This window comes from Denticeps clupeoides, chromosome 2 (genome assembly GCF_900700375.1).
Source record: "Denticeps clupeoides chromosome 2, fDenClu1.1, whole genome shotgun sequence".
Lineage (NCBI taxonomy): Eukaryota > Metazoa > Chordata > Actinopteri > Clupeiformes > Denticipitidae > Denticeps > Denticeps clupeoides.
In genome coordinates this window covers 38,800,971-38,827,660 of record NC_041708.1, presented here as the reverse complement: position 1 = coordinate 38,827,660, position 26,690 = coordinate 38,800,971, and the positions used below count along the sequence as shown (strand labels likewise).

At 46.6% G+C, this 26,690-nt stretch overlaps 1 protein-coding gene across 3 annotated transcripts; it reads right to left on the bottom strand.

Moving 5' to 3' along the window:
• Window positions 1–180: 180 nt before the first annotated feature.
• On the bottom strand, window positions 181–26,138 carry prex2 (phosphatidylinositol-3,4,5-trisphosphate-dependent Rac exchange factor 2). 3 transcript variants are annotated; one of them, XM_028969500.1, is made up of 40 exons: window positions 25,887–26,129; window positions 21,135–21,206; window positions 20,939–21,061; window positions 20,197–20,301; window positions 19,686–19,787; window positions 19,404–19,565; window positions 19,006–19,139; window positions 18,819–18,922; window positions 18,109–18,258; window positions 17,842–17,986; window positions 17,192–17,292; window positions 16,766–16,869; window positions 16,647–16,696; window positions 15,355–15,430; window positions 15,025–15,097; window positions 14,700–14,842; window positions 14,528–14,620; window positions 13,593–13,741; window positions 13,426–13,511; window positions 13,191–13,327; window positions 12,893–13,013; window positions 12,586–12,770; window positions 12,021–12,182; window positions 11,371–11,578; window positions 11,088–11,295; window positions 8,511–8,660; window positions 8,328–8,422; window positions 8,159–8,253; window positions 7,970–8,060; window positions 7,415–7,543; window positions 7,275–7,316; window positions 6,936–7,141; window positions 6,714–6,816; window positions 6,487–6,630; window positions 6,295–6,409; window positions 2,801–2,867; window positions 2,541–2,731; window positions 1,167–1,269; window positions 771–838; window positions 181–610 (listed from the first exon to the last, which is right to left on the bottom strand). In XM_028969500.1, exons 1-40 carry the CDS (start codon window positions 25,986–25,988, stop codon window positions 565–567), a joined length of 4,740 nt encoding a protein of 1,579 aa, XP_028825333.1. In that variant the 5' UTR covers window positions 25,989–26,129; the 3' UTR covers window positions 181–564. The 3 variants fall into 3 exon arrangements, with proteins under 3 accessions (XP_028825333.1, XP_028825334.1, XP_028825335.1); XM_028969501.1 differs by having other exon boundaries at window positions 8,171–8,253; window positions 25,887–26,128; XM_028969502.1 differs by lacking the exons at window positions 181–610; window positions 771–838; window positions 1,167–1,269; ... (9 more) ...; window positions 8,159–8,253; window positions 8,328–8,422 and having other exon boundaries at window positions 8,522–8,660; window positions 11,088–11,252; window positions 25,887–26,138.
• Window positions 26,139–26,690: the final 552 nt, after the last annotated feature.

Genomic DNA, 26,690 nt, shown 5'->3' with positions numbered 1-26,690 from the left:
TGATGACATGGTGAAACGTGTCCTCTGTATTTAACCATCACCCTTGGTGAGCAGTGGGCACCCTGACAGGGACCTGGGGAGCAGCGTGTGGGGACGGGACCTCCATCAAGGGGACCTCAGTGGCACCTTGGCGGTTCAGGATTACTAATTCCCAGTATGTTCTGTAGAAACACGCGCACATGTTTTTACAATTTTTATTTGAGTGATAATAAGTGTATATTATAACACAATAAATTACTGTCACATAGAAATCAGTTCGGGAGTCTAGAACCGCAACACACAGCATGAATAATTATCACAAAATAAAATGTTTTTTACTTTATATTTCTGAGCATAAGTACAAAAATACAAACATTTGAAATTAAAGTGAAACTTTTACAAACTGAAGGCACAGATCTGATCCTGTTTTTATTCAACACTAATATAATAAAACATCCATGTTTGAAACAAGACCCTGCTGGTCATTATTAGACTGATGCTGTGACTGAGGGGGCGGAGTTTGTGGGCGGAGCCGCGCTGACTGGTCCAACAGAAGCGGAGGGCGGGGCTGGTCCAGTGACAGGATCAAGGGTCACCGTCTGGAGGTGGCGGCTGGCAAAGTTTATACAGCCTGTAAAGGGAAATCCCAACACACATGCACAACACACACACACACAAAACCACACCCAGACACACACCCCACACACAGAAAGGTTTAGAAAGTGAAACAGCATCTGTCTACTTGAACAGTCCATGGCCACGAAGTGCTGGGGCGCAGTGGGCGGGGCTACCTGGGCGCCGATGATGGCGTGCGGTCTCTCACTCCCAGGTTCTTGGCTGAGTTCTGGACCCGGGCTCCCTGGAACAGAAACGGGACGTAACTCCATTTAAACCAGTCGAGACATGGAGGTGAGAAGGGTCAAAGGTCAGTCTGCCCTGCACCACCCCACCCACATCACCAGACACACCCACTTCATTCCCAGGCAGGGCGGGCCCGTGGCGTAGGCAAAAAAAAGACCTAGTTAGTATTAAAGAACCCGCCAACATGAAGTATTAATAATAATAATAATGATGATCCCGCCCCCTCCTGTCACCTACGGCAAGCCAACAGGGGGAATTACCAGCCCTCAACGCCCCTCCCCCCACATTCCAGGATAAACCGCCGCTTGATCAGATCTGCTCCGCACCTGCTTCCTCATGACGTCGGTGGCCTGCATGATGCAGCGGGGTGGGAGGCCGTGGTTGCGGGCCAGCAGGACGGCCTGTTCCAGAGTCACACTCAACGTACAGCTGCGAGAGAGAAACATCATCATCATCATCTTCATCAGAATACAACACAGATAACGTAGCATTGTTAGAAAATAACACGGTCAGGTTTGATTGCAGTTGTGAAGGACCTCGGTGTACCCTCATCCCTCTGGGACCTGAGGAGAGCAGATGCTGGAGGTCTGGGAGGGGATTGTCTTTGAGTCTTTGTTTTACATTGACATCATTTACCAGACGCCCTTATCCAGAGCGACTTCTCCTCTGGAGACGCTTATCCCAGAGAACACGTCTTCTTAACATAATCTGTGGAGGCCATATCAGAAGAACCTGGTGAAGATCACAGGTGTCCAATACTGATTTGCAACCATTGTCCTGTTCTGTTCATGAATCCAACAATATTGTGAAATTGTTCCACAATTGGCATCATCTCCGCCCAGCTTTACTTCTGAGGTGCTCTTTCATACTTCTGACCAGCACCAGTTTTTCATCTGTGTATTTTTCATGAAATAATAAAACCCCAGAATTCTGTTTTACACGGCGCCAGTGTCCACAGGGGCTCCAGGCCCGAAGTAGCTTCTTCCTTGGAGATCAGTGGTGGAGGGTGGAGGTGGCTGTCAGCTGAGATCTCCATCCGTCTCCATCATGCCAGCCGCCAACTCCAGCAGCCTCATTAAATTTTAACCGTCTTCTTCAGCCAGCTAATTCAACGCGTGGCTCCGCCCACTGCACCATGTCGGTCAGACGGAGGAGGACCATGCAGCAGCGGAACCAATACAACAAAAAGGTCAGAGGTCACGGAACCCATCATAGTGCAGCATGATTAATAAAATCCTGCTTTTCTGATAATGGAAGATCAGCGAGGAAGTGGAGATGTGGAAGGATGAGGCAGAAGCTTCAAGGACGTGTTTCCACCGAGGAGGAGTAAACAAGCCCACAAATAACCCAGAACGCACACACACACACACACACACACACAAATACACACACACACACACACACACACACACACACACACACACACATACACTGTCACTTCCCACTGACTTGTAACGGCACACAGCTGCAGGTTAACGAAGGGACCTGCTGACTCTGCACCACACACACTCCTCTCTGTCATCTCCAGAACACATGACGTGTGTGTGTGTGTGTGTGAAATATATTCCCTCAGACAGGATTTAATGAGCAGCGCAGTGACTGGTTAAAACGTGCTGCTGTATTAATAGTCTGCACCATTAATAAGTCATTTTGAGTATAATGGGTTTCATTCCGAGGAAGTGTGTGTGTGTGTGACTGACCGGTGTACGCCGCTGTTGCACATGAAGATGGTACACGCCCCGAGGCGGGTGCAGAGCTCCGAGGCGATGGAGAGAAGCCCCACCCCCGACGCCCCACACGCGGTGAAGTGGCACGCTGCCGTGCGCCGGGTGGCGATGAAGTTCTCCATCAGACCATACAGTTCGTCCAGCGCGTTTAGCGGCCGCGTCAGCTGCCCACCAACAACAACCAATCAGTGTATTTACACACACCGTACACATTCAAATGAGTTGTTACTCACCTTGTCCATGACGGCAGCTTTGGGGGTGGAGTTTGCGGTCAGGTTGGACTTGTCCAGATAAAAGGTCCTGTGTAGAGGTTTACCGGTCAGTGTCCGGGACTCAGACTCAGTCTCAGTGTTTAAATCTAAACTGAAAACACATCTGTTTTCTCTGGTCTTCTGTTAAAGTCCCAGACACAGTGTCAATTACTAAGTCCACTTTATCACACAGTCCCCCTGTTAGACACAGACAGTGTTAAATACATATTTCAGTATCGGCCGTACGATGCCACCTAGGGTCTGTTTGTTCTCTCCAAGACACGGAATCAAGCACCCAGACTACTGGCAGACCCCAGCGAAGAGACCAGCAGATAAATCCTGGTTCCTGACAACTGCTAAACGAGGACATAGCATGAATCAAACCAGAGGGTCACCACAGCCACCACCACCGTTACAACTACAGCTTCAGGGATCTTCAAATGGACCAGTAACACCATAATGGACACGTAATCTAGACCATGACACTGGACTAAAGCCTACTCTGCACTGTCCAGGACCTCCAAACATGGACAGATGCTCTATACTACAATTTGGACTTCTCCACTTCTACAACTGTAGGGCCTTTTCTTGGACAAACATCACCAACCCTGCACTGATACCACTTGCAACATTTCTTCTTTTTTCTCTCTCCCAGAGTTATTTTGTGTGGAGTTTTGTCTGCAGAAGGGTCAAGTGTGGGGGTGTCAACTGTAGGGCCTGTCAAAGTCCATTGAGACATATTGTATGTGATTATGGGCTTTATAAGAAATAAATGTTGTTGTTGTTGTAGTGAAACAAGCAGGAGAACCTGAACCCCCAAACCTGCTTCATTATAGATGAGGTCCCCATAAGATCCCTAATATGAACAACACACACACACTTTAAAGGAATTCCTTGTCTTTTTTGGCCATGTGGATGACAGGAAGCATTTGGAATTTTCTCTCTGTTCAGCTTCCTGAACTCCACATGCCCCCTGAAGAGAGGATGAGGATGCAGGGACGAGGGCTTTCTGCTGGACCTCAGCCCACTTAATCAGGTTTAAAAGGCAGAGGGGACCATGCTCGTGTGAGTATGTGTGTGTGTGTGTGTATGTGTGTGTGTGTGAATAATCATGACTAATGGGTTTTCCCCTCATCAATTTTTACAAGAAGCTCTAATGGTGACTTTGGACTGGAGCCACTAAAGTCCCAGCGTCGTCACCGCTGCTCCACTCTGGTCCAGTCCAGTGGAGGAGATTTAATTCGTCATTTCAGATCTGGCTCACAGAGAGCACTTCCCCTCGTTATACAGATCCTCAATACACAGACTAAACCTGCATGACCCACAATCCCTTGCAGCATGTTAAACAGTGGGCTAATAAAGTATTTGGCAGCCATCGATTGTGCTGCCAAATACACAAATACACAAATACATCGATAAGTTGTCCCACTTAAAAAGATGAGCGAGGTCTGTCATTTTTATCACAGATACACTGTCAGAATGTAAAAAAATATGGTTTATAAAGAATTTATTTGTATATGGTGAAGAAAATTTTTATTTAGCACCTAAGAACAGAATTCTGTCCTTCACAGACCTGTTACTTCTTTAAGAAGTTCTTAAGAAGTTTGGTACCTGTATAAATGGCGCCTGTTTTAACTCGTTATCTGTATAACAGACGGCAGTTCAGACCTTCAAACAGTCAGAGTCCAACCTCCACCATGGCCCAGACCACAGAGATGTCTAAGGACACCAGGGACAAGATTGGACACCTGCACAAGACTTGGACGAGCCAATCCATAACAGGCAAGCAGCTTGGGGTCTCCGATTCCAATCATGTCTGTTCTCCGTTGTTGTCCCTGGCTGGTGGAACAACCTACCCTCCTCCACACGACTAGCCGAGACTATCACCACTTTTAAGAAGAAGGTGAAAACCCTCTTATTCCAAAAATATTACAGACAAATTTAACACATACACATGCATACACATTTAACAAACAAATACAAAATGTATAAATACATTATAATTTTTCTTAGTCTAGCACCCAACACTCTCCGAGCATGTTCTTCAATGACAAGTCTAAGCCTTATCAGGGCTCTTAGTTTGTATACTTGATATTCTATAGAAATCGAACGAGAATTGCTGGTGTCTTCCCATTGTAAGTCGCTTTGGATAAAAGCGTCTGCCAAATAAAGTAAAGTAAAGAACAAATGTTGGAGCAATCTCCCTCGACCTTGCAAGATCTCTCATCATGGGATCATTTAATAACCTAAAGAGAGCTGGGACCACAGTAACAAAGGTTAATATTTTAGCAACACTACGTCGTCCTGCAGCACTCGAAAGGTCCCCCTGCTTGAGCCAGCACATGTCCAGATCCGTCTAAAGACCAGTTTGCCAGAGACATCTGGATTATCCAGAGGAGGACTGGGAAAATGTCATGTGGTCAGATGAGACAAAAATAGGAGTCATGTTTGGAGGGGGAAGAATGCAGAACTGCATGCCAAATACACTAAACCCTGAAGAGGTCCTGCACTTTTCATTTAAACACCAATGATATTTAGACGGTTCCTCTGAACCTTTCTCTCCACACACAGAGGCAATTAAATTCTCATATTCAAATTCATAGCAGGTTCATGCAGGACTGCAGAAGTTAATCAGGATTAGAGTTGTGGTGATAAGTTTGGAAGGTTCTAAGTTGTGATGGTGATAGAATCGTGAGGCTTTGAGGTTTGAAGGTGACAGAATCACCTCCATAGCTTCACATGGATTCCTGAGGTTCTCAGCTGTGAAGATGATAGAAACGTGAGGTTCTGAGATGTAAAGGTGACATAATCGTGAGCTGGGGGTGAAGGTTCTGATATGTGAAGATGGTGGAATTGTGAGGTTCAAGATGTAAAGGTGAGAGAAACTTGAGGTTCTGAGATGTAAAGGTCATGGAAATGTGAGGTTCTGAGATGTTGATGGAATTTTGAGGTTCTAAACTGTGAGGGTGATGTAATTAGGAGGTTCTGAGCTGTGATAGTGATGGAATTAGGAGGTTCTAAACTGTGAGGGTGATGGAACTAGGAGGTTCAGAGCTGTGATGGTGATAGAATTGTGAGGTTCTGAGATGTAAAGGTGATGGAATTGTGAGGTTCTGAGCTGTGATGGTGATGGAATTAGGAGGTTTTGAGGTGTGATGGTGAAGGAATTAGGAGGTTCTGAGCTGTGATGGAATTAGGAGGTTCTGAGCTGTGATGGTGATGGAATTCGGAGGTTCTGTGTTGTGATGGTGATAGAATTAGGAGGTTCTGAGCTGTGATGGTGATGGAATTAGCAAGTTCTGTGTTGTGATGGTGATATAATTAGAAGGTTCTGAGCTGTGAAGGTGATAGAATTAGAAGGTTCTGAGCTGTGAAGGTGATAGAATTAGAAGGTTCTGAGCTGTGAAGGTGATAGAATTAGGAAGTTCTGTTTTGTGATGGTGATAGAATTAGGAGGTTGTCAGAGATGGACGTACCGTACACTCCTGTTGTACTGCTTGACCTTCTCAAGAGACTCAGAGTTGATCTGCGCTTGGAACTCTTCGACAGAGACACTGTCTCGATAGTAATATCCCTCCATGCTCTCAAGAGCTGCAGAGGACAAGGGCATCAGTTACATCATGGATGTCTGTGTGTGTGTGTGTGTGTGTGTGTGTGTGTGTACATACCCTGTGTGAACAATATTGGGTAGATCTTGACACTGCCACCATTCCTAAACCTGTAAGGCAGCAGTTTAAAGTAAAATCCCTCCAGACAGAAGGTGACCCGGACTGCCTGCCGGGTTCCATCCACCTGGTATGAGATGGGTGTGTCTGCGGGGAGCAGAGAGACAAGAGATGGTTCTCACCAGAACCAGACCAGCATGGGATCAACATTCTAGTTCTTTAAAACTCACTGGCCACTGGCAAGTCTCCTTCAAACTGACGGAAGCAGAAGGTGACTTTCTCCATGTCCATCAGAGCCACCTGTGTGTCCTCCAGCATGGCCTGTTCATCTGTCTGAGGTGTCAGAACCATCACATCAAATCAGAGAGGCCACCCAAAATCGAAACAGAACCTGTGCTTTATTATCTAGGGGCGTGGCTGTGGCTGCTCTGCTCTGATTGGCTCTCGCTCACCAGGTTGGGGGACAGAAGTGACTGGAAGTTCAGCAGGAGGCCGGCAGTTGAGATCTGCTCCAGCCAGCACCGACTGGCCTCCTGGGTCTCGGCGTCGGTGCTCAGCGCCTGATTCAGCGCCGCCTGCAGCTGCTCTGAGAAACAGCAGGCCACGCCCACCAGAGTCTGAGAGAAGACCACGTCCCGCCGCAGCTGGACCTCCGAGTCTGAGACAGACACGCAGACACGCAGTCCTCAGACTTGTTATTCGCCACAGTCACAGTACACACCTGCTGTTCAACGTGTGTGTTTGTGTGTGTGTGTGTGTGTGTGTGTGTGTGCAGATGGAGTATCTCTAACCTGCGTACTGCAGCAGGACCAGCAGTAGACGAGACTTCACTTCTGAAAAAGACATGAAACACACACACTGCCTGGTGAATACAGAACCTGGGACGAGGGCGGCGTGCTGAGGTGGGCGTGGCCTCATCCTCGTGCCTGACCTTCGACACACTTGGTCATGGCGAGCACCAGGTCCTGCACGCTGCTGGGCAGGTTCCATGGATCCTGCCTGACGTGGAGATGCAGCCTCTTGATGCAGCCGACTTTGGGTTCCAGTTCCTGGAGGAAATCTGTCCAGCAAACACAGAGACTTTATCCACCAATCAGAGAGGCTCAAATATGGAGACACAGAGAGGCACATTTCACTGTGGACAATGTGTCCCCATGTGCTGTGCAGCAGTGTTTTACAATGACAATCACTACACAGATATGGAGGGATGGCAGGACGGAACCTCTGATGTTCCTCCATCTCTCCGCTTTAATAGACAGGAACTGAGACTCTCCTTCAACACTGGGGGTCAGTAAACAGGAAGTTCTGAACGCTCAGATCCAACATGGCCAGGCTCAGGAGAACACGAGGGGAATTGTAAAGGATCTGATCTACATGCGTTAAACTGAAGACAGAACAAGGCGGCTCCTGTCAGGAAATCTGTCAAAATGACAGCTGACTCCCGCGGAACTCAGATCTAGAACACAGACGAGCATTAGATCTTTACCTTGCAGTCCACGGCCCGGAGTGAAGTTCTTCGTCTGTTCAAAGACCCTTGCAGTGACAGAACCCTTCAGCAGAGTGCTGATGGACTCCACCTGGAAGGTGAAGAAAGAGAACCAGTACTGTCCAGCATTCAGACTGAAGAACAAATCCTGAAACGCCATCAGAAAGCTCCACACTCAGCAGCTTTTACCATCTCACACACCTGGCTGAACAGGTGCTCCAGGAAACCGTGAAGTTTCTTCTGCTTGTTGTGAGAGATCCACATGGTGGCGGTCATCTCATCACCTGCAGATGACCAGAGAGCACGTTCAGCAGACAGACCCTGCGTCCATTCATGGACGTAACGATGTGGTCACCACCTGAGTCCATCTCATCGCTGTGGACGTAGGAGCTGCTGTGGCTGCTGCACATGCTGGCGAAGGAGGCGATGGAGTTCCTGTTGCTGGTGCAGTCGCTGCGGTGGGCAGATAGAGCCAGAGCGTTACGGCCCCCGTCATGTCATCAGGGACAGGGTGGGGATGGAGATGAATGTGCAGCTCAACCTGTAGGAGTCTCTGTTGCTGACGGTGTCGTGGCCGGAGTCCTCCTGCTCGTCTCGGACCACGCGGAAGCTGGACTCTCCTTGCTCAGAGATCAGGCAGTCCGGCGGCTTCAGCTCAGAAGCTGACGGGTCCGTTATGGATGACAGGAGGCTGAGAGATGAAAACATGGTGAGACAGCAGCGTCCACAGCGTCCACAGAATGGAGATGCCAAACGACAGCTGCTAGTTGATGGAACACCCTCTCCACAACATGAAGATACGCCCTCAGCCTCTGCTGTGACCTTTCACCTGGAAGATCTAGACAGACTCCGAGCTGCTGCAGAATTAACAGCACTTTCTAAACAACTGAAATCGATTTATCCTCCAGAACAACCCTGCAGAGACCCATCCTGCTGAGCATGGACGCTCCACCTAGTGAGAGGGAACAGTCCTTTAAGAGGAACACTAATGGGTTCCCTGTCTGACGAAGGCGTGGATGAGCAGAACTGGACACTAACCACGGCCAGCAGGAAGGTCATTATCCACTCACAGGATCGGGACTTCTTCAAGTATCAGAGATAACATGCAGAAATATTCCAAATGAGCTGAAAAGATCCACAGCCATGAATACACTGAGAAATAATGGTGATAATTTGTGATAATTGTGATGATGGTGACAAATTACATCACTGGAATTTACCAGACACCCTTATCATCAGTAGTTACAGGGACAGTCCCTCCATGGAGACACTCCTTCCACTGCCCGTTGCGAACACACACACACACACACACACACACACACAAACACAGTGGTTGTGGGGCAGTGGTGGCCTAGCAGGTTAGGAAGTAATCAGAAGGTTCTCGGTTAGAGTCCCAGTTCTCAGTGCCACTGAGGTCCCCTTGACGAAGGTACATATAATGTCATATCACTACTACTGCCATTATTATCATAGTATATCATATACCATATACACTTTATACTAAATACATCCACACACTGATATACTGTCATATCACTACTACTGCCATTATTATCATAGTATATCATATACCATATACACTTTATACTAAATACATCCCCACACTGATATACTGTCATATCACTACTACTACCATTATTATCATAGTATATCATATACCATATACACATTATACTAAATACATCCACACTGATATACTGTCATATAACTACTACTACCATTATTATCATAGTATATCATATACCATATACACTTTATACTAAATACATCCACACTAATATACTGTCATATAACTACTACTGCCATTATTATCATAGTATATCATATACCACATACACTTTATACTAAATACATCCACACACTGATATACTGTCATATAACTACTACTGCCATTATTATCATAGTATATCATATACCATATACACTTTATACTAAATACAACCACACTGATATACTGTCATATAACTACTACTACCATTATTATCATAGTATATCATATACCATATACACTTTATACTAAATACATCCACACTGATATACTGTCATATAACTACTACTACCATTATTACCATAGTATATCATATACCATATACACTTTATACTAAATACAACCACACACTGATATACTGTCATATCACTACTACTACCATTATTACCATAGTATATCATATACCATATACACTTTATACTAAATACATCCACACTGATATACTGTCATATCACTACTACTGCCATTATTACCATAGTATATCATATACCATGTACACTTTATACTAAATACATCCCCACACTGATATACTGTCATATAACTACTACTACCATTATTATCATAGTATATCATATACCATATACACTTTATACTAAATACATCCACACACTGATATACTGTCATATCACTACTACTGCCATTATTATCATAGTATATCATATACCATATACACATTATACTAAATACATCCACACTGATATACTGTCATATAACTACTACTACCATTATTATCATAGTATATCATATACCATATACACTTTATACTAAATACATCCACACTAATATACTGTCATATAACTACTACTGCCATTATTATCATAGTATATCATATACCACATACACTTTATACTAAATACATCCACACACTGATATACTGTCATATAACTACTACTGCCATTATTATCATAGTATATCATATACCATATACACTTTATACTAAATACAACCACACTGATATACTGTCATATAACTACTACTACCATTATTATCATAGTATATCATATACCATATACACTTTATACTAAATACAACCACACACTGATATATTATCTTATTACTGCGACTTGTCTGCCTGGTTTGTCTAGTTTGTCTCGACCGGGACTATTTTATGGGTCGGAACACCATGTCCTTTGTCATGTTTTGTGTTATTTGTCTTTTTGCACGCTGTGAATCCCCGAAGCTTCGCAATCTCATCTCTCTGTCTACTTGTATATGGTGAGATGACAATAAAGTCATGACTTTGACCTGAGAAGACGAGCATCTGACGTTCTCCACCCCAGTCCAGACTGGACCCAGACTACAACCCCCTGATTTCAAATCTCAGACCAGATCGGACCGGATCAGACTCACTCATGGATCCGTGCCGTGTGACCCTCCATCTCTTTCACCACCAAGCTGAGTTTGGGCAGAAGTTTCTGATAGGCATCAATCGTGAGCAGGTCATCCTCAGGCAGAAGAAAGCGCAGGCCATGTCCCTCCGTCCGGCCCAGGCTGTGACCCGACGGCGCCGCCATGCTGGTGATGGTGTGTAGGGCGTAAACCATGGGAGTTAACTTCCCTAAACCACACACACAATGCATAACCATCAGGCTTACCAGAACATTACTGCAGAAGTGGAGGTGCCAGAACTCACCCTGCTCAGCATTCTGACCCGCCTTGTCCTGAGTGTCCAGCTGCACTCCGAACGCGCTCCCCAGGGACGTGCTGGTTCTGGGGTAGGACACCTCCATCACGTTGATGTGGCAGTTGGTGGGGCAGAAGTCACTGCTGTGCAGTGGGGACACCTTGGTCTTGGCCTGTTTAAAGGTGGGCCACGCCCTGTTCTTCAGCACTCGGGAGAACTGTGGACGGGAAAGCAAACATGAAGGAACCTGCAGCTGTACTGTCATGTCTTCATCATCATTATTGATTATTTCAATATTAAATGTTTGGAATATTGATATGAATGTGGTGGTGAATGTCCAAGCTGATAGCATTATGCAGTCATTCATGGGTTCCACGCTGTTCCGCCAGTGGCAGAAGTCTGGATGACATTAAGATGTCAAAATTCATATAGAGGAAATGTAAACCGAGATACTTTCCTCAAACGTTGACAGTCAGGCAGCCGGAATACTGAGGAATAACGAGAAGACTGCATGGTATATACTGATAAAAATTCCGTCCAGATCCCAGTGACTCCAGTGCACGGTGGCCTGGAACAGCATTCCCTCATTCCAGAACAGGACTGGAAGTTCAGAGGTCTTCTTCTCTGATGTCATGGCGTCCCCCGCGGAGATTACTCACCTTCTTGTAGCTGGTGATGCGGTGGTGGACGTTCTCCAGCCGCTCTCTGCACACGGTGTTGAACCTGCTCAGAAGGTCGTGGGGGAGCAGCTCCGTGGACGCCGTCAGCCGACTGCACATCTGGACCAGCACCTCATCACTCCGGGCGAGGGTCTCCAGAATCTGGAGCCGAAAATCGGTGTTCGTAAAAATACACGCTGCCTAGCCCTGCTCAGGGTGCGGCTGTCGGGGATCAACCCGGAATGCTGGGAGGAGTCTGAACTTCCTGTTTTTATTAGCATGGGGCCTATTATATAATAGACGACTACAGTCCCCGGTTCAAACACCACTTACTGCCATCGTGTCCCTGACACCCTGAGGCTCTCTAGGGGGACTGTCCCTGTCACTCTGGATAAGGGCATCTGGATAAGTGTCCTGCTCAGGAACACGATGGTAGTAAGTGGGATTTGAACCTGGGTCTTCTGGTTCATAGGCGAGTGTGGTACCCACCAGGCTACTACCTTCTCTCATCAGCATAGACTCATAATCTGTGTGTGTTCAGGTCGCAGTACATGACTCTGCTCACCTTGGCTGTGAGGCAGAAGAATCCCTGGGGCTCCAGCATCTTCTCCATGACACGACACTTGATCCCAGCCGTGCTGTCATACTCGTACGCCACGCCGTACTCCAGATGCACGTTGTCCACGGTCAGGCTCACCTGCTCCTCCTTTCCATCAATCAGAGCGATGGTGCTGAACCGGCCCATGACCTCTGCAGTGAAGAGAAGGTGTCCAGCCTGCTGACCTCATAATGAACATCAGCGTCATAAATCCCAGAAGCCCCCAGTCCGAGGAGGACAGAGAGCAAACGTCCGTGTGTGCGCGTTCACGCACCTTCCACTTTATACTCAGGCACCTGGTCGTTGTCCCTGCCGGCGGCTGCTTTCTGATGGACCCTCTGCTGCTCCTCCTCTGCACTTTCACAGCTGCTGTAAATCCACTTTGTAGAGTCGTGCTGAAAACATCCAAAAACCAGGAGTACTTCTCACACTCTGAGGTTCTGCAGTTAAGTTATGAGGTCACGAACATCAGACAATTGTACCTAAAACTAATGGCTCCTACAGCATCAGATCATTAGAACCAGAGGGACCAGACGGATCTCGACCACACCCGTTCCCTCACACAAACACACCTGCGTTGGGCGCCGGAACCTCCTGCAGGCGGTGACGTGAGCGATGACGCTGGCGTGACTCTCCTTACTCACGTTGATGCCGTTCACCTTGATGATGCACTGGCCTGGGTGGAGCCCAGCAACGGCAGCAACCGTTCCTGAGAAACAGCCAGCATTTTTACAGGCGCGTGTGTGTGTGTGTGTGTGTGTGTGTGTGTGTGTGCGTGCGTGATCCCAGTTTTCTGAATGGTCTCACCTTGGCCGACTGCATGAACCACAGATGGCCCAAAGCCACGGATCTGAAAGCCAAGTCCATCCACTGAGTCTGGAATGTTCACCGTCCTGCAGAGTGAAGAAACACACACAGCGTGTGTGTGCGCGTGTGTGTGAAAGAGAGAGAGAGTGAGACAGAGAGAGACTCACTCTCTGGGTTTGGTGCTGACGAGGACCCTGATGGGACCCTTGCTGCTGAAACAAGCTTTCAGGAAGGTCTCCACCTCAGGAAATGGCCTCATGAAGACAAGGTCTCCATTGATGGCATATATCTTCCTCCCGACCTCCAGGCCTGCCATCTGCAAAACAGAGTTGAATGGAGATGGAGACCCACCAGAGAGGCTGGAGGTCCTCTATCCAAATAGCACACAGAAAGATAGAGGGCCTTCTTCTTTTCTGTTCTCATTTACTGTGCAGAACCACAGTCCAGTCACAGACATCTGAAATCCACAGTTCAGGAGGTCTGTACAGAGCTTTTATTTCCTCCTGGTTTCACACTTCACATCAACCTTCAATGGCCAGAAGAATAATTTCCTGGTGTGACAGGCCAAATGAAAGTCCTCAATCTCTCAATAGTCCTGTTTCTTGAGCTCGTGGCTGCCGGAGTCCATCCTGGGACACTGGGTGCAGGGCGGGGACACTCACCTAAGGTCAATTTACAGTTGCCAACCCACATAGTTTCCACATGCCTTTAGATGGCGAGAGGAAACCGGAGAGCCCGGAGGAAACCCACATGGGAAGAGCATGTAAACTCTGCATAAACGAGCTGTTCTCTCTCTTCATCGTGAAGACATTTTAACTGATATGTTTGCTGTTGGTCCTGTGTTACTACGATTCCTGATTGTTTTGACAAGTTTGTGTCTGTTCACCATGGGGGGGCGTCGTTGGTGATGTTTCGCCTGTTGCGTGTTTCGTGTAATTAATTCCCTCTGTCGTGACGTCGTGTGTATGCATTCTGCCGTGACAGTGATTTCAGTCTCCCGTCCTGATGTCCTTATACAGTATATACAGTATCATCCCAGAGGTCCATATTTAGAAAACGTTCTGAGCTGCGTTTGTTCTATATGATTGGCAGTGAGGTTTACCTCTGCATTAGAACCTTTCTCCACAGACCGAACAATTGGAAGACGGTTCCGGTCCTCCAGCGTGAAGCCATAACCACGGTCACTCGGCCTGATCTGGGTGAGGAACAGAGCTGTGGATTTAACCTGAAGAACGTGGTTCAAACGACAGAGTAGATTTTGTCAGATCTCCCACCAGCAGGGATTTGGCGATGATGTTGTCTGCAATCTTCAGGTCATGCTTCATGGGCTTGTGTTTGTTGTTGGAACCCTCCATCTCTTCATCAGCGAAGAAGCGGAACAAAAGTGGCTCATCTCTGAACTCGCTCTTCTCAAGAACTGTGAAGGCAGAAACTGCATGAACTAGACCAAGAAGAAGCTCCACCCCCACTTTCTTAACATCTCAGCCAAACCCTCAGATGCTTTGCCTCTAAATGTGTTACCTGCAATTCATATAATACACGTTACCATGACAACACACCGACAGGACTGGAAAATTTTAGGACCTTGTACCATCGTACCATGGTGCATGAATCCGTTGTCACAAAGCTCCACCCCCAGGATCAGTGCCTCCTCCCTCGTCTGGCAGTCACCCTGCAGAGGAGAAGGTTCTACAGACTCATAATGGATGCAGATATGAGAGGAATTTATTTTCATATAAAAACTGTGGAACAGTAGAGCTCTAGGAACCCAGGCTGGTGAACATGGAGCACACTCTATATAATCTGGTCATCATCAGGAGCATAAAAGTGATCGTTCTCCCCGTCCTTTTGAATTTATTTTTTTCTCTATGTCCTCTACCCCCCCATGCCTTTGGGGACCATGTTCCTGATTTCAGAAGAACATCTCACCTGTGCCACCAGCCAGTCAATCAGCTTGTTGGCCATGACCACCGACTTGTAGGTTCTCAGGTGGTAATCTTTATCTCTGATTGGAGGAATAAAAGAACAAGAGTCAACCAAGAGTCCCTGAAGATCAAACACACACACACACACATACACACACACACACTGTCAGGGCCAGACGTGCTGCTGGAGCTGAGGCCAAATTGGTAGACGACTGGGACCTGGTGTGGTGAGAGGTTCTCATTGATCGTGGTGGAAACAGCGAGGACAGACAGAGGAGGAGAGAAAATAACTACTGGCAGTGGTGTCCTAGCGGTTAAGGAAGTGGCCCCATAATCAGACAGTTGGTGGTTCGAATCCCGATCCGCCAAGGTGCCACTGAGCAAAGCACCGTCCCCATACACTGCTCCCCGGGCGCCTGTCATGGCTGCCCACTGCTCACTCAGGGTGATGGTTAAATACAGAGGACACATTTCACCGTGTGCACCGTGTGCTGTGCTGCAGTGTTTCACAATGACAATCACTTTCTTTCTTTTTTAATATTAGTTTTAGTGTGAACCTATGCGCCCAGCTGTCATTTTAGTCTTTATTAGTCGTAGTCACGTCCAGACTCATTTTAGTCTAGTAAAGTTTCAGTCGACTGTAAGTCTGAGCATTTTAGTCTTATTTAATTAAGAATTATCCATGAATATTGTAGTCTAATTTTAGTCTATGAAATAAGTAATGTAATTCTATTTAACCCAGTCAATATTGTACAAGTAATGAGTAAAACAGACAAAAGCAACATTTTATTTTTGTCAAACTTATTTCATACTTAAAACAAGGTTATTTATTATATTATTGTAGACTCGAGAATACTCGACATCCAGTGGCCACATTTCTCCCCGGGTTTCTCCATCCATCTGCTCATACATCTAATTTGTCTAATTAATGCTGTAATGTGACATCATCTGTCCGACTGGATGGGAGAAACAGGAAACAGAAATACTTCATAATAATATAATTATTATTAAATCGTCTCATTTCATAAAAGAAAATAAATAGACATTTTATTCTAACTTTTATCTTGTAAACCATATCTAGTCTTGGTTATATTATATGATACATTTCTGATAGTTATCATCACACGAGCAGCATTTCATCAGACGAGACGAAACAACACTAGTTCTTTGTCCCGTTAATTAATGGACTCTGCTGCTCTACCCCTACACATACACATACAATACTACACTTACTACACAGTAGAATAATACACAGAGCACGGGACACGTCAGGACATGCAGTCTACGCGTTCTCACCTGATCACAGGCGTGAATAAACTGTGCAGCCTGCAGAACAGCCTGACACCCTGCAGCAGACAGAACATCATCAGACACCACAGCACCTTCATCGGACAACACAGCGGCCGACCTGGTACCTTGGAGATGACATCTTGCATGTCGCTGCGTGGGTGGAACGTTCCGTCATCGTATCGGAACCGGTACAGAACAGGCTCTGGTTTAAACTGGTGCTTGTCTGTAACTTCAGGTGAAGAAGAACCATTAGCTGCACAGACAAGACCTACACCTCAACTTGGTCCAACATAATAACTAGGCCTTCATGGATATTCCTGTGTGCTCAGAAATGGCTTCCACATTTCAGATACTTCCTGTTACAGTAGAACCACACAGGAAATACAATGTTGATGACCTTTTGAAGGTGATCACCATCCCTTTGTACCCATTTCCACAAATACTACACATCTACATCTACTACAACCCTATCTAGTCATGTATCTGTTTCTGCTCACTAACAGCAGGTCCTGCAGGTTCTTGTGTGAAAGTGAAGGATGAAGGATGCTGACCATGGTGGATGATGCCATTCTCCAGCAGCGCCTGTCCCAAGTGGACCCCCTCCTCCAGGTTCTCCGTCTCTCCGATCTCCACAAGCCAGGATGCAAACTCACTGTGGAGGCAGAAACAGAACCTGCCTTCTAACACGCTGTTCTATCAACTTCTTCCCTGTTGAGAACCCAGAATCACAGGACAGTTCTCCAGTCCTGGGTGGACACGCCCACCTCTGTGGCAAACTCTAACCCACCACTCCACCCTCGACTCTGCCCATCTCCAACCAGAAACCAGGAACAGAAGAACTGTCCAGTCAATGAACAGCACCAAGAACGTTGGCTGCTATCTAAAATGTTCCAGGCAAAACTGTACTGAGGTTCCTTCTGTGTCTAGGGTGAAGATATGGAGAAGAATGGCCGTCAGTTCATAAGTCAGCCTCATTACCCTGCTGCTCCCTTTACACCTTCAACTAATGATCCTTAAATAAGATTGATGAGGAAATCCTTCAAGCTTTTAACCCAGATGGTTCCTTCACCCTTCTTCTTTCCTGACAGCATATGAGGCACCAGTGCAGTGAAGGCTGCTGATCACGGAATGGTGGTGTATACAAGGTTCAAATGCGAAAGGCTGAAATTATTAATGACTTTTTTTGGGGTGGGGAACATACCTTCCCAGGAAGCACTTGGGGAAAGTGGTGAGTTTGCGCTTCCTGTCCTTGATGAGGTGCCCCTGCTTCCTCATCAGGCTGTGGAGCTTCTCACCTTTCTCTGACACCATCACCCATGTGTCCTGCTCCATTCCCAGCCGCAATGCTGCAGGGAACCATGGAGAGAGCACCGGTTACATCCATATGTTCTCTGTACAGCTGCACCATAGCCATCCAAGACAACATCTGTAATGACAGCAAGTTTTGTGAAATCCTCCACACACTCACTCTTCCGCCACTGGCGCTCCTTCAGAATGGCCTCCAGCCACACCTGCTTCTCCTCCGCCGTCTTGGCCATGAGGACGAACCACTTGTTCTTTGCCGTGTTGTGGATCTTCCACCCGCTGTAGACAATGTTTCCACTGCTGTGGTAGTCGGCTGGCGACAGAAGAAGAAGTGAGAGCATTGCTCCAGACTATGATCAATGTCTTCACAGCGATCTACTTACATTTTGTTCATTATGGTCGACAGTTTTGGCATTTTCATCATGAAACATAACTGGTCCTTTACTGGAGAATCCAGTATTACAGGTTTACCACCGCCTCCCCACAACCAGTTTAATTAATAACTCATAGTAATCAATAATCAATAATAATCAATAATCTGTAGGAATGGATCCTACAGACAACAGAACATGACACAGGAGACCTTCTACAAGCTACTACAGAAGAGGATTTCTGCTGAAATCATGTGAAAGTCGTTCTCTTTCTGTCGGGATGGATGGAGACGTGATATGTGGAATGGATAGCGTCTCCAACACCAACACCATCAATCCAGAGCATCCAGATGAATGAGAACACTGATCCACACATTACAAAAAGGCTAAGAACTGGAACGTAAGTCACACTGTTTTTACTCCACCTTCAGAATCACATCCATCCTTCAGCATCTACAATGACTACAGTGTGTGTGTGAGATCTCTGATCTAGAACCAGTACCTGTGCCATCGTCTACATTCTCCACCTCCATCACCTCAGTGTTGATGCGGCCGCGGAACAGGAAGCGTGGACCCTCTCCAGTCGCCTTGTTGTTCTTCAAACACCTGGAATGAAAAGAAGGTTCCACTGGTCGGTTTTCTGGTCAGTGCTCCACTGATGACTGCAGGGGGTGAATGAGAACACAGACCTGGTCTTCTTCTTACAGTAGACCAGCAGGTTGTCAAACAGGAAGAACATGCGTTCCTGGATGTTTCCCGCTGAGATCTTCAGCAGGGCGCCGTGCATCAGCATCTCGGTGCAGGTGTCTGTGACGTTGGAGCCCTGAAATAGGAATTGGGCGTGAAGATAAATGGGAACAAGTACCAGTTGGACCTTACAGTCCCACAGGTCCCTCAGTGATGCGCTGATGGTGACTCAGGGACAGAGCATTTCCATCTGGAGTATCTGTCTTCTGTATGGTGCTGCCTGGTATAGTATTTATTCAGTCAAGCAGGTTCTGATGGAGAACCAGTGCTCCACCCACTTGCAGGCGGTTTTCCTGGTAAGAATAAGAACTAGGGAAAGGGGCGTGGCCGCATGACGCACCTCCCAGCCCTCGATGTGCGACTGCCACTCGTCTAGCACCTCCAGCTTCTCCATCTGCCGCTTAGCCTCATTGATGCTGGAACAGACGGACTTCATGACCTGCAGTGCCTCCTGCAGCGGGGCGTGGTCGGCGTGTCTCTTAGTCGTGCGTTTCAGCAGCTCCTGCTTCCAGACAGACAGTAGGATGTTCTCAGCGTTTTGAGTTCTGTCAGAATGGAACGGATGGGTGCGGGGATGGAAATATGGAACAATGGAAGGAACCAAATGATTGTGCTTCCTCACCCGCAGCAACAGTGGGTACTTGCAAATCCTTTGGATAGGGGCAAGGAGGAACCCCTCCAGTGGAACATCAGTGTTCTTCCTGCCACCCAGCACCATACAGTTCTAGACAAAGAGAACCGATTTCTTAATTATCGCTTTAATTCAGACCACAAAAATGATCTGATGTTGGTTCACAGTAGAGGAGATGAAATCCTTCTGCCAGAGCTGCTATATCTCACACACACACACACACACACACACACACACACACACACACACACACACACACACTCCAGTTCATCTCACACACTCTGATCTCTCAATAAGATCCCAACAGGAGCCATCAGAGACTCAAGCAACTTCCAGATCTCCTACAGGTCAACTAAAGAAGATTGTATGATTGTGTGATTGCTGTTTTGTGTTTGTAATTGCGTATTTGGAAGTGATCTGGGTGTGTGTGTGTGTGTGTGTGTGTGTGTGCGTGTGTGTACGTGTGTGTGTGCGTGTGTGTATGTGTACGTGTGTGTCTTACCAGCAGACATGTCCGCACCATTCGGCTCTTGTTCAGTTCCAGCAGTAACCTCTGGGCTTTCTCGTGATTCCCACAGTATTCATCATAAATCTGGAACCTCCCCCTCTGAGGAACAGGACCACACCACACACACACACACACACACACACACACATACACAGACACGCACACACACACACACACCACACACAGTTTAGATCTAATCACAAGATCTTAGACTGAATGCTTTTACTCCTTCCCCCCACTTTAATTACGGACAGCTGCTGGTTGTGTGTGTTGTGTGTGTGAGTATGTTGCGTGCATGGGTGTGTTTGTGTGTGTGCATGAATGTGTTTGTGTGTGTGTTGTGTGTCTGTGATGTTGTACGTGTGTTGTGTTTATATGTTTTGTGGGTGGGTGTGTGTGTTGTGTGTCTGTGACGTTGTATGTGTGTGTTGTGTGTATGTTGTGTGCATGAGTGTGTTTGTGTGTGCGTGTATGTTGTGTGCGTGAATGTATTTGTGTGTGTGTTGTGTGTCTGTGACGTTGTATGTGTGTGTTGTGTGTATGTTGTGTGCATGAGTGTGTTTGTGTGTGTGTGTATGTTGTGTGCGTGAATGTATTTGTGTGTGTTGTGTGTCTGTGATGTTGTATGTGTGTGTTGTGTGTATGTTGTGTGCATGGGTGTGTTTGTGTGTGTGTATGTTTGTGTGTGTGTGTGTGTGTGAGTGTGTTTTTTATGGGTGTGTGTGTAAATGCTCACAAATAGCAGGAAGCAGCGTCCCACGTCATGGTGGGGATGGGGTTCTGGCTGCAGAACCTCCTCTATGGTGGACAGGAAGTCACGGTGCACAGACAAAATCTCCTCCAGGTTGGAGAACAGCACCTGCAGTCAAGATGGAGAAGAGAAATGTGGACACGTCCTCCTCCTAACCTCAGCAGGACATCACATGACTCACCTTCCCTGTCTCCTCTGTTATGCTCTTATCAATTTTCATAACCGCATACTGGTTTAGGCGGTGCAGGAAAACCTTGGGAGAAGAGAAGAGACACAAAACGCTGGAGATCAGGACTGAACGTTCATCAGACTGCTCATCACAGGAGCCATCTGCAGCCTGAAAGGTCAGGGTGATAAACAGTGACCTGATTGTGGATGACCGGTCCACCACTCTGTCCAGCAGATCTGACCCACATTCAGGTTCTGCCATTGATTTCTGATGGAGAGAACAGGGTGACCCAGTTCACAGCTCATATCGTGTCCACCTGACCAGCAGCTACAGTGCTTAGTGGTTTCTTGTTTTTTACATGTTTACCATTTCTGGATAAGGTGCCCACTATTCTTCAATTCGGCCACATACGTACACACACAACCAATGCAATGTCATGACTTCCCCACGAGGACGAGGTCCAGAAGCCGGTTAAACAGAACAGCTCCATCCACACACCACCACCGTAGCCGGTGAATTCAGGTGCTCTCGCGAGAGTGGGGTTCTTCGGTTCTGACGTCTGGGCGGTGAAGTGAAAAGTAGGTGACTCCAACGTCTGGTCATGTGACTTCACAGTGTTGTCAGATCCTAAATGTTGGAGTATCGTACCAGCAGCTTCAAATGATCGCATTTAAAAAATTATCGTACGCACGCCATTTCCATTCTGAGGGGGGCTGGATCTGGCCTCTCACCAGCTGGGCGACTGCGCAGCCAGATGAAAAGGGGTGAAATTGGCAATTATTGATCGTACAGAGAGTGAGATTATCGTACATATACAATAATTATCCTACGTCTGGCAACACTGTACCTGCATGGCTGTGTCTGATTGGCTTAAGTCGCAGAAATAACGTCGTCAACACTTTTCACTATTTGCCGCAGACAGGAAGTTAAGTCAACATTTTGTAGAAAAAATTAAACAGACCTGCTGGTTCCTCAGAGTCTAACGTGACGGAACTGAAAAAAATAGATTTGTGCTCATTTGTTACATCCAATCGCCGAGCGACTGCAATGCTTCACGGTGGAGATCATGTTGTAGGGGAGGGCCAAACATAGCATGCGAAACGGGAGGAAACCTTTCCCCTTATGATGTCATGAGGGGACAAATTCCAGGATGTCCACAGCACTCTTTACACCCTTCTCCATTTCTAGCAACTGCAGGACCGTAGACAGTCTGGAGGAACTCATATTAATGTTCAATCATCTCACACAGTCACATTTTACAATAGAGGACCTTTAAGCATCAGGGTTACCTGTTTATTTCACCTTTAAACAGAAACAACTGAGGACAAAACAGGGAAGCTGCATGTGTGTTTTTAAGAGTTGTGTTGTCTTGGTCACTTTTACAACTGAGACTCACGGATATTAATCTGATTGGAATTCCAGAGCCACATCTTTCAGAATGCCGTCAAATCCTTTCTTTGGTGGTGCAAGTCTGACATTTTGAATTCAGAGGGGGAGCTGGATGAAGTTCATGAACAAAAAAAACTTCTCTTTTGGAGTCCTGAGAGACGGCCTGAATGTGAATGAAAAACCAACCAGGAGCCTCTCAGCATTCTGGGATCAATGCCATCTTTGTGTGTGTGTGTGTGTGTGTGTGTGTGTGTGTGAGAGAGAGAGAGAGAGAGAGAGAGAGAGAGAAAGAGCGAGAGAACAGCAGGAATCATTTAACCCTTTCTGCACGACATTCTCACCACTGGGACCCTGCCTGCTTCAGAAAGATCAGGCTTCAAGTAAGGCAAAAATACATGGAACCAAAACGTGTTCTTCATCAGAACCAGAACTGTGAGATGATAGATCAATAGAGTGAAGATTTAGCTCTTGTCTGAAGGCCGATAAGATTTGGAAATTAAGGATCCACAGCCATTCCCAATTGTAATGGAACCCTACTACATGGCTCTGGTGTCTGAGGTGCTTGTTAACTTGTTGGTGGGAAGAATGTTGAGGAGCTTCCACATCAGACAGGACTCTTACATTCACACCCAAGATGGCTGCAGACACAGGAAGCACAATGTATACAGGAGGAGGGCCAGGAAGGAAGGAAGGAAGAGAGGAAATCCTGCTCAGGGTGAAACAAAAGCAAAAGAACTTGCTAAGTGGCAAACCTTCACCAACCAAGCAGATCTGTTACATCACAACTGCTGTCACCTGCATATCTCACACCTGCTGCGAGACCCTCTCCTGAGAAGAAAGATCAGATCTTAATGTTCATGCATGACTGAAGGAGGCATTTGGAATAATGAATGGAACAAATGCATGGCTGCAGATGGAAAACTGCATTAACCATCAATGTAACAACAATCAACACAATAAAACTCTGACCCGACTCAGACTCTCCACAACCAGTCCATACTGAACTCTGGTCACTATCACTGGTTGTCCAATGTACCATCCAGTCCAGCCCAGGGATTTGCAGTTGAGTTGCAGAAGAAAGACAGAAGGGACCAATCAGCATCTTCCATTCATGTTTTTCCCAAACACACTGGGGGCCAGATTAATGGACAGAAAGAGGATGGGGGAGCAAAGTCATGAGCTCTCTGTCCACACAAAGACACCTGTCTCCACCATTTCAACATCACTCTACATCACTAAAACATCACTGTCCCTCACTTTCCCCCTGAATTGAAAAAAAATCACCCTCCCTCACTACATGAGGGGCCAGTGGTGGCCTAGCGGTTAAGGAAGTGGCCCCATAATCAGAAGGTTGCCGGTTCGAATCCCGATCCGCCAAGGTGAAAGTGAAGTGATTGTCAAACACCCTCACTTCAACATCACTCTCCCTGACATCAATGTTTGTTCCTCTCACTAAAACCACACTCTACCTCACTTCAACGTCTCCCCCCCTCACTAAAACATCACTCTCCCTCACTTTCCTGCTCAATAAAACTCACCCTCCCTCACTACATGACTCTACATCAATAAAATTTCACTCTCCCTTACTTCAACGTCTCTCTCCCTCACTAAAACTTCACTCGCCCTCACTTCAACATCACTCTGTCACTAAAACATCACTCTCCCTCACTTTCCTGCTCAATAAAACTCACCCTCCCTCACTACATGACTCTACATCAATAAAATTTCACTCTCCCTTACTTCAACGTCTCTTTTCCTCACTAAAACTTCACTCGCCCTCACTTACATCACTCTGTCACTAAAACAGACATCTCTTCTCCTCACTAACACATCCCTCTGTTTCAATTCAATATCACTCTAAGTCACTAAAACATCACTGATTGTAAGTCACTCTGGATAAGGGCGTCTGGTAAATACTGTAAATGTAAATGGTGTGTAACACACCAATCCTTCCCATAAATCCATTCAAAAGGAAATCTGCAGCCTATAGACTGTTTTTCATGTTTATGCTTACCGGGGTTTTCACAAGGCTGCTAAAATGTCCCATCATCCATAATCACTCACAAAAATGCAAAAAAAGTGCAAAATGCAACACACTGTTGTTTTTGGAGAACCAATAATTGCACAGCAAAAGTTAGCAGAAATCTCTTTGCCAGTGGACCTTTCTGAAATAGGATTGAGGATCATGATCCGTAATGAGTTTGTTACATAAGACGTGTTTAAGATGTGAGATAACAAAAAAAAATTCCAGAAGAGTCCAGAATCTGTTTACGGCTCATTTGACAGGCTGTCTGCTGCACAGAAATGGACGCCAAATTGTTCTCCACCGATGGCAGCAACAAGGATCCCTCCAGATTAAAATCAGGCAACTGGGACCTCCATTGTTCCCAGCGTTTCCTAACCTCTCAGGAATTCCTCCTCCAGGAACTACGCTTCACAAGTGACAGTAACAAACACAACACTTTATAACGTGACGTTATGGAAATTCAGAAACATCCTCATCACATTTCCGTCCTCATGGATCTACCGTCCATTTTCCACTGAAGCAGCAGCTGGACACGAACAGAATATTTGGTGTCCACTCAGATGACTCGAACCACAGAGCGAACGTTCCCCAACAGATCCCTGGAACATGATGAACTACACCTACGCAGGACATATACACTACCAGCCAAACGTTTGGACACACCTTCTAATCTGAAGACGCAGGACTGGGAAATAACACACATGAGGTAATGTAATAAGCAAAAAAGCTTCAAACAAGGGAAGAAGTTGAAGATCTGTGTCTCTTCAAAGCAGTCTACTCTCCACCACCTTCATTGGGACAGCGGGGATGGCTTCCGAATGTCCAGAAAACGTTCTGATCAATCGCTCATGTTAATTCATTCATCAAACATACTTCACTTCCTCATCATACTGCAAATACGAAATATGTTTCTTCTACTGGATTCTTCAAATGGTCTCCAGACCAATGTTTTTTGAGTCTCCGGAACCGCCACAGAGTCGGGGCGTCCAGACCTTCGCCTGGTAGTGTATATGTGCTGTGAGAAAGAACTTCTCCACTGACACGGAGCATGGAGCCTTGACCCCCAGTTCCTGTGAAGGTCCTGTCTCTGGTGGGAAGATGGGGAACGTTTCCAAAAGGCTGGAGACCCTGTTACATATGAAACCCATTAGAGCTCAGACCTAAACACTGGAGCCACCGCTAGGTGTGTGTGTGTGTGTGTGTGTGTGTAGTAGAGGTGAAAGTGAACGTGATATAACCCCCACCGGCATTCCCTGTTAATGAAACATTAATTTGACGTGGATGAGTGGACCTGACCGGGTTCTCGGAATATTCCGTACTCGCTTGACATGAAGCAGCGTGGTTCTCACCGACAGGAAGTCCAGTGTGGCGACGTAATCCCGCTCAGTCTTCAGCAGCTCGTTTAAAACACAAACCCGCAGACGGAGCTGCTTCTCCGCCTCGTCAGTCATCCCGCCAGAGAAGAACCGAGAAGGAGAATCAGAACCCACAACTAGAACCAGACTGAGGTCTACAGACTCACAACAACAGTATATAGAGGGGCAGGAAACGGGGGCGTGCACACACACACACACACACACACACACTCTCTCTATCTAACACACATACATGCACGCACACACACTCTCTCTCTAACACACACACACACACACACACACACACTCTCTCTAACACACACACACACTCTCTCTATCTCTCTCATACACACACCCTCTCTCTCTCTCTCTAACACACACACACTCTCTCTCTCTCTCATACACACACACACACACACTCTCTCTCTCTAACACACACACACACACACACACACACACTTCCTCTCTCTCTCTCACACACACACACCCACACATCTTCTCTCTCTCTCACACACACACACCCACACATCCTCTCTCTCTCTCTCACACACACAAACACACACATACACACAATCTCTCTCTCTCACACACACACACACACACACTCTCTCTGTCTCACATACACACACTGTGTTAATCTGGCCTGCAGACCTCAGTCAGGTTCTTTGTGTGTAAACTCCGTTCTCTACAAGTTAGATCGGGTGTGTTTGTGAACGTATTAAAGTTGAAGGTGAAATTCCTCTTCTGGCCAGTAGATGGTGCTGCTCCTGATCTATAATATTTGTAAAATATCCCCGC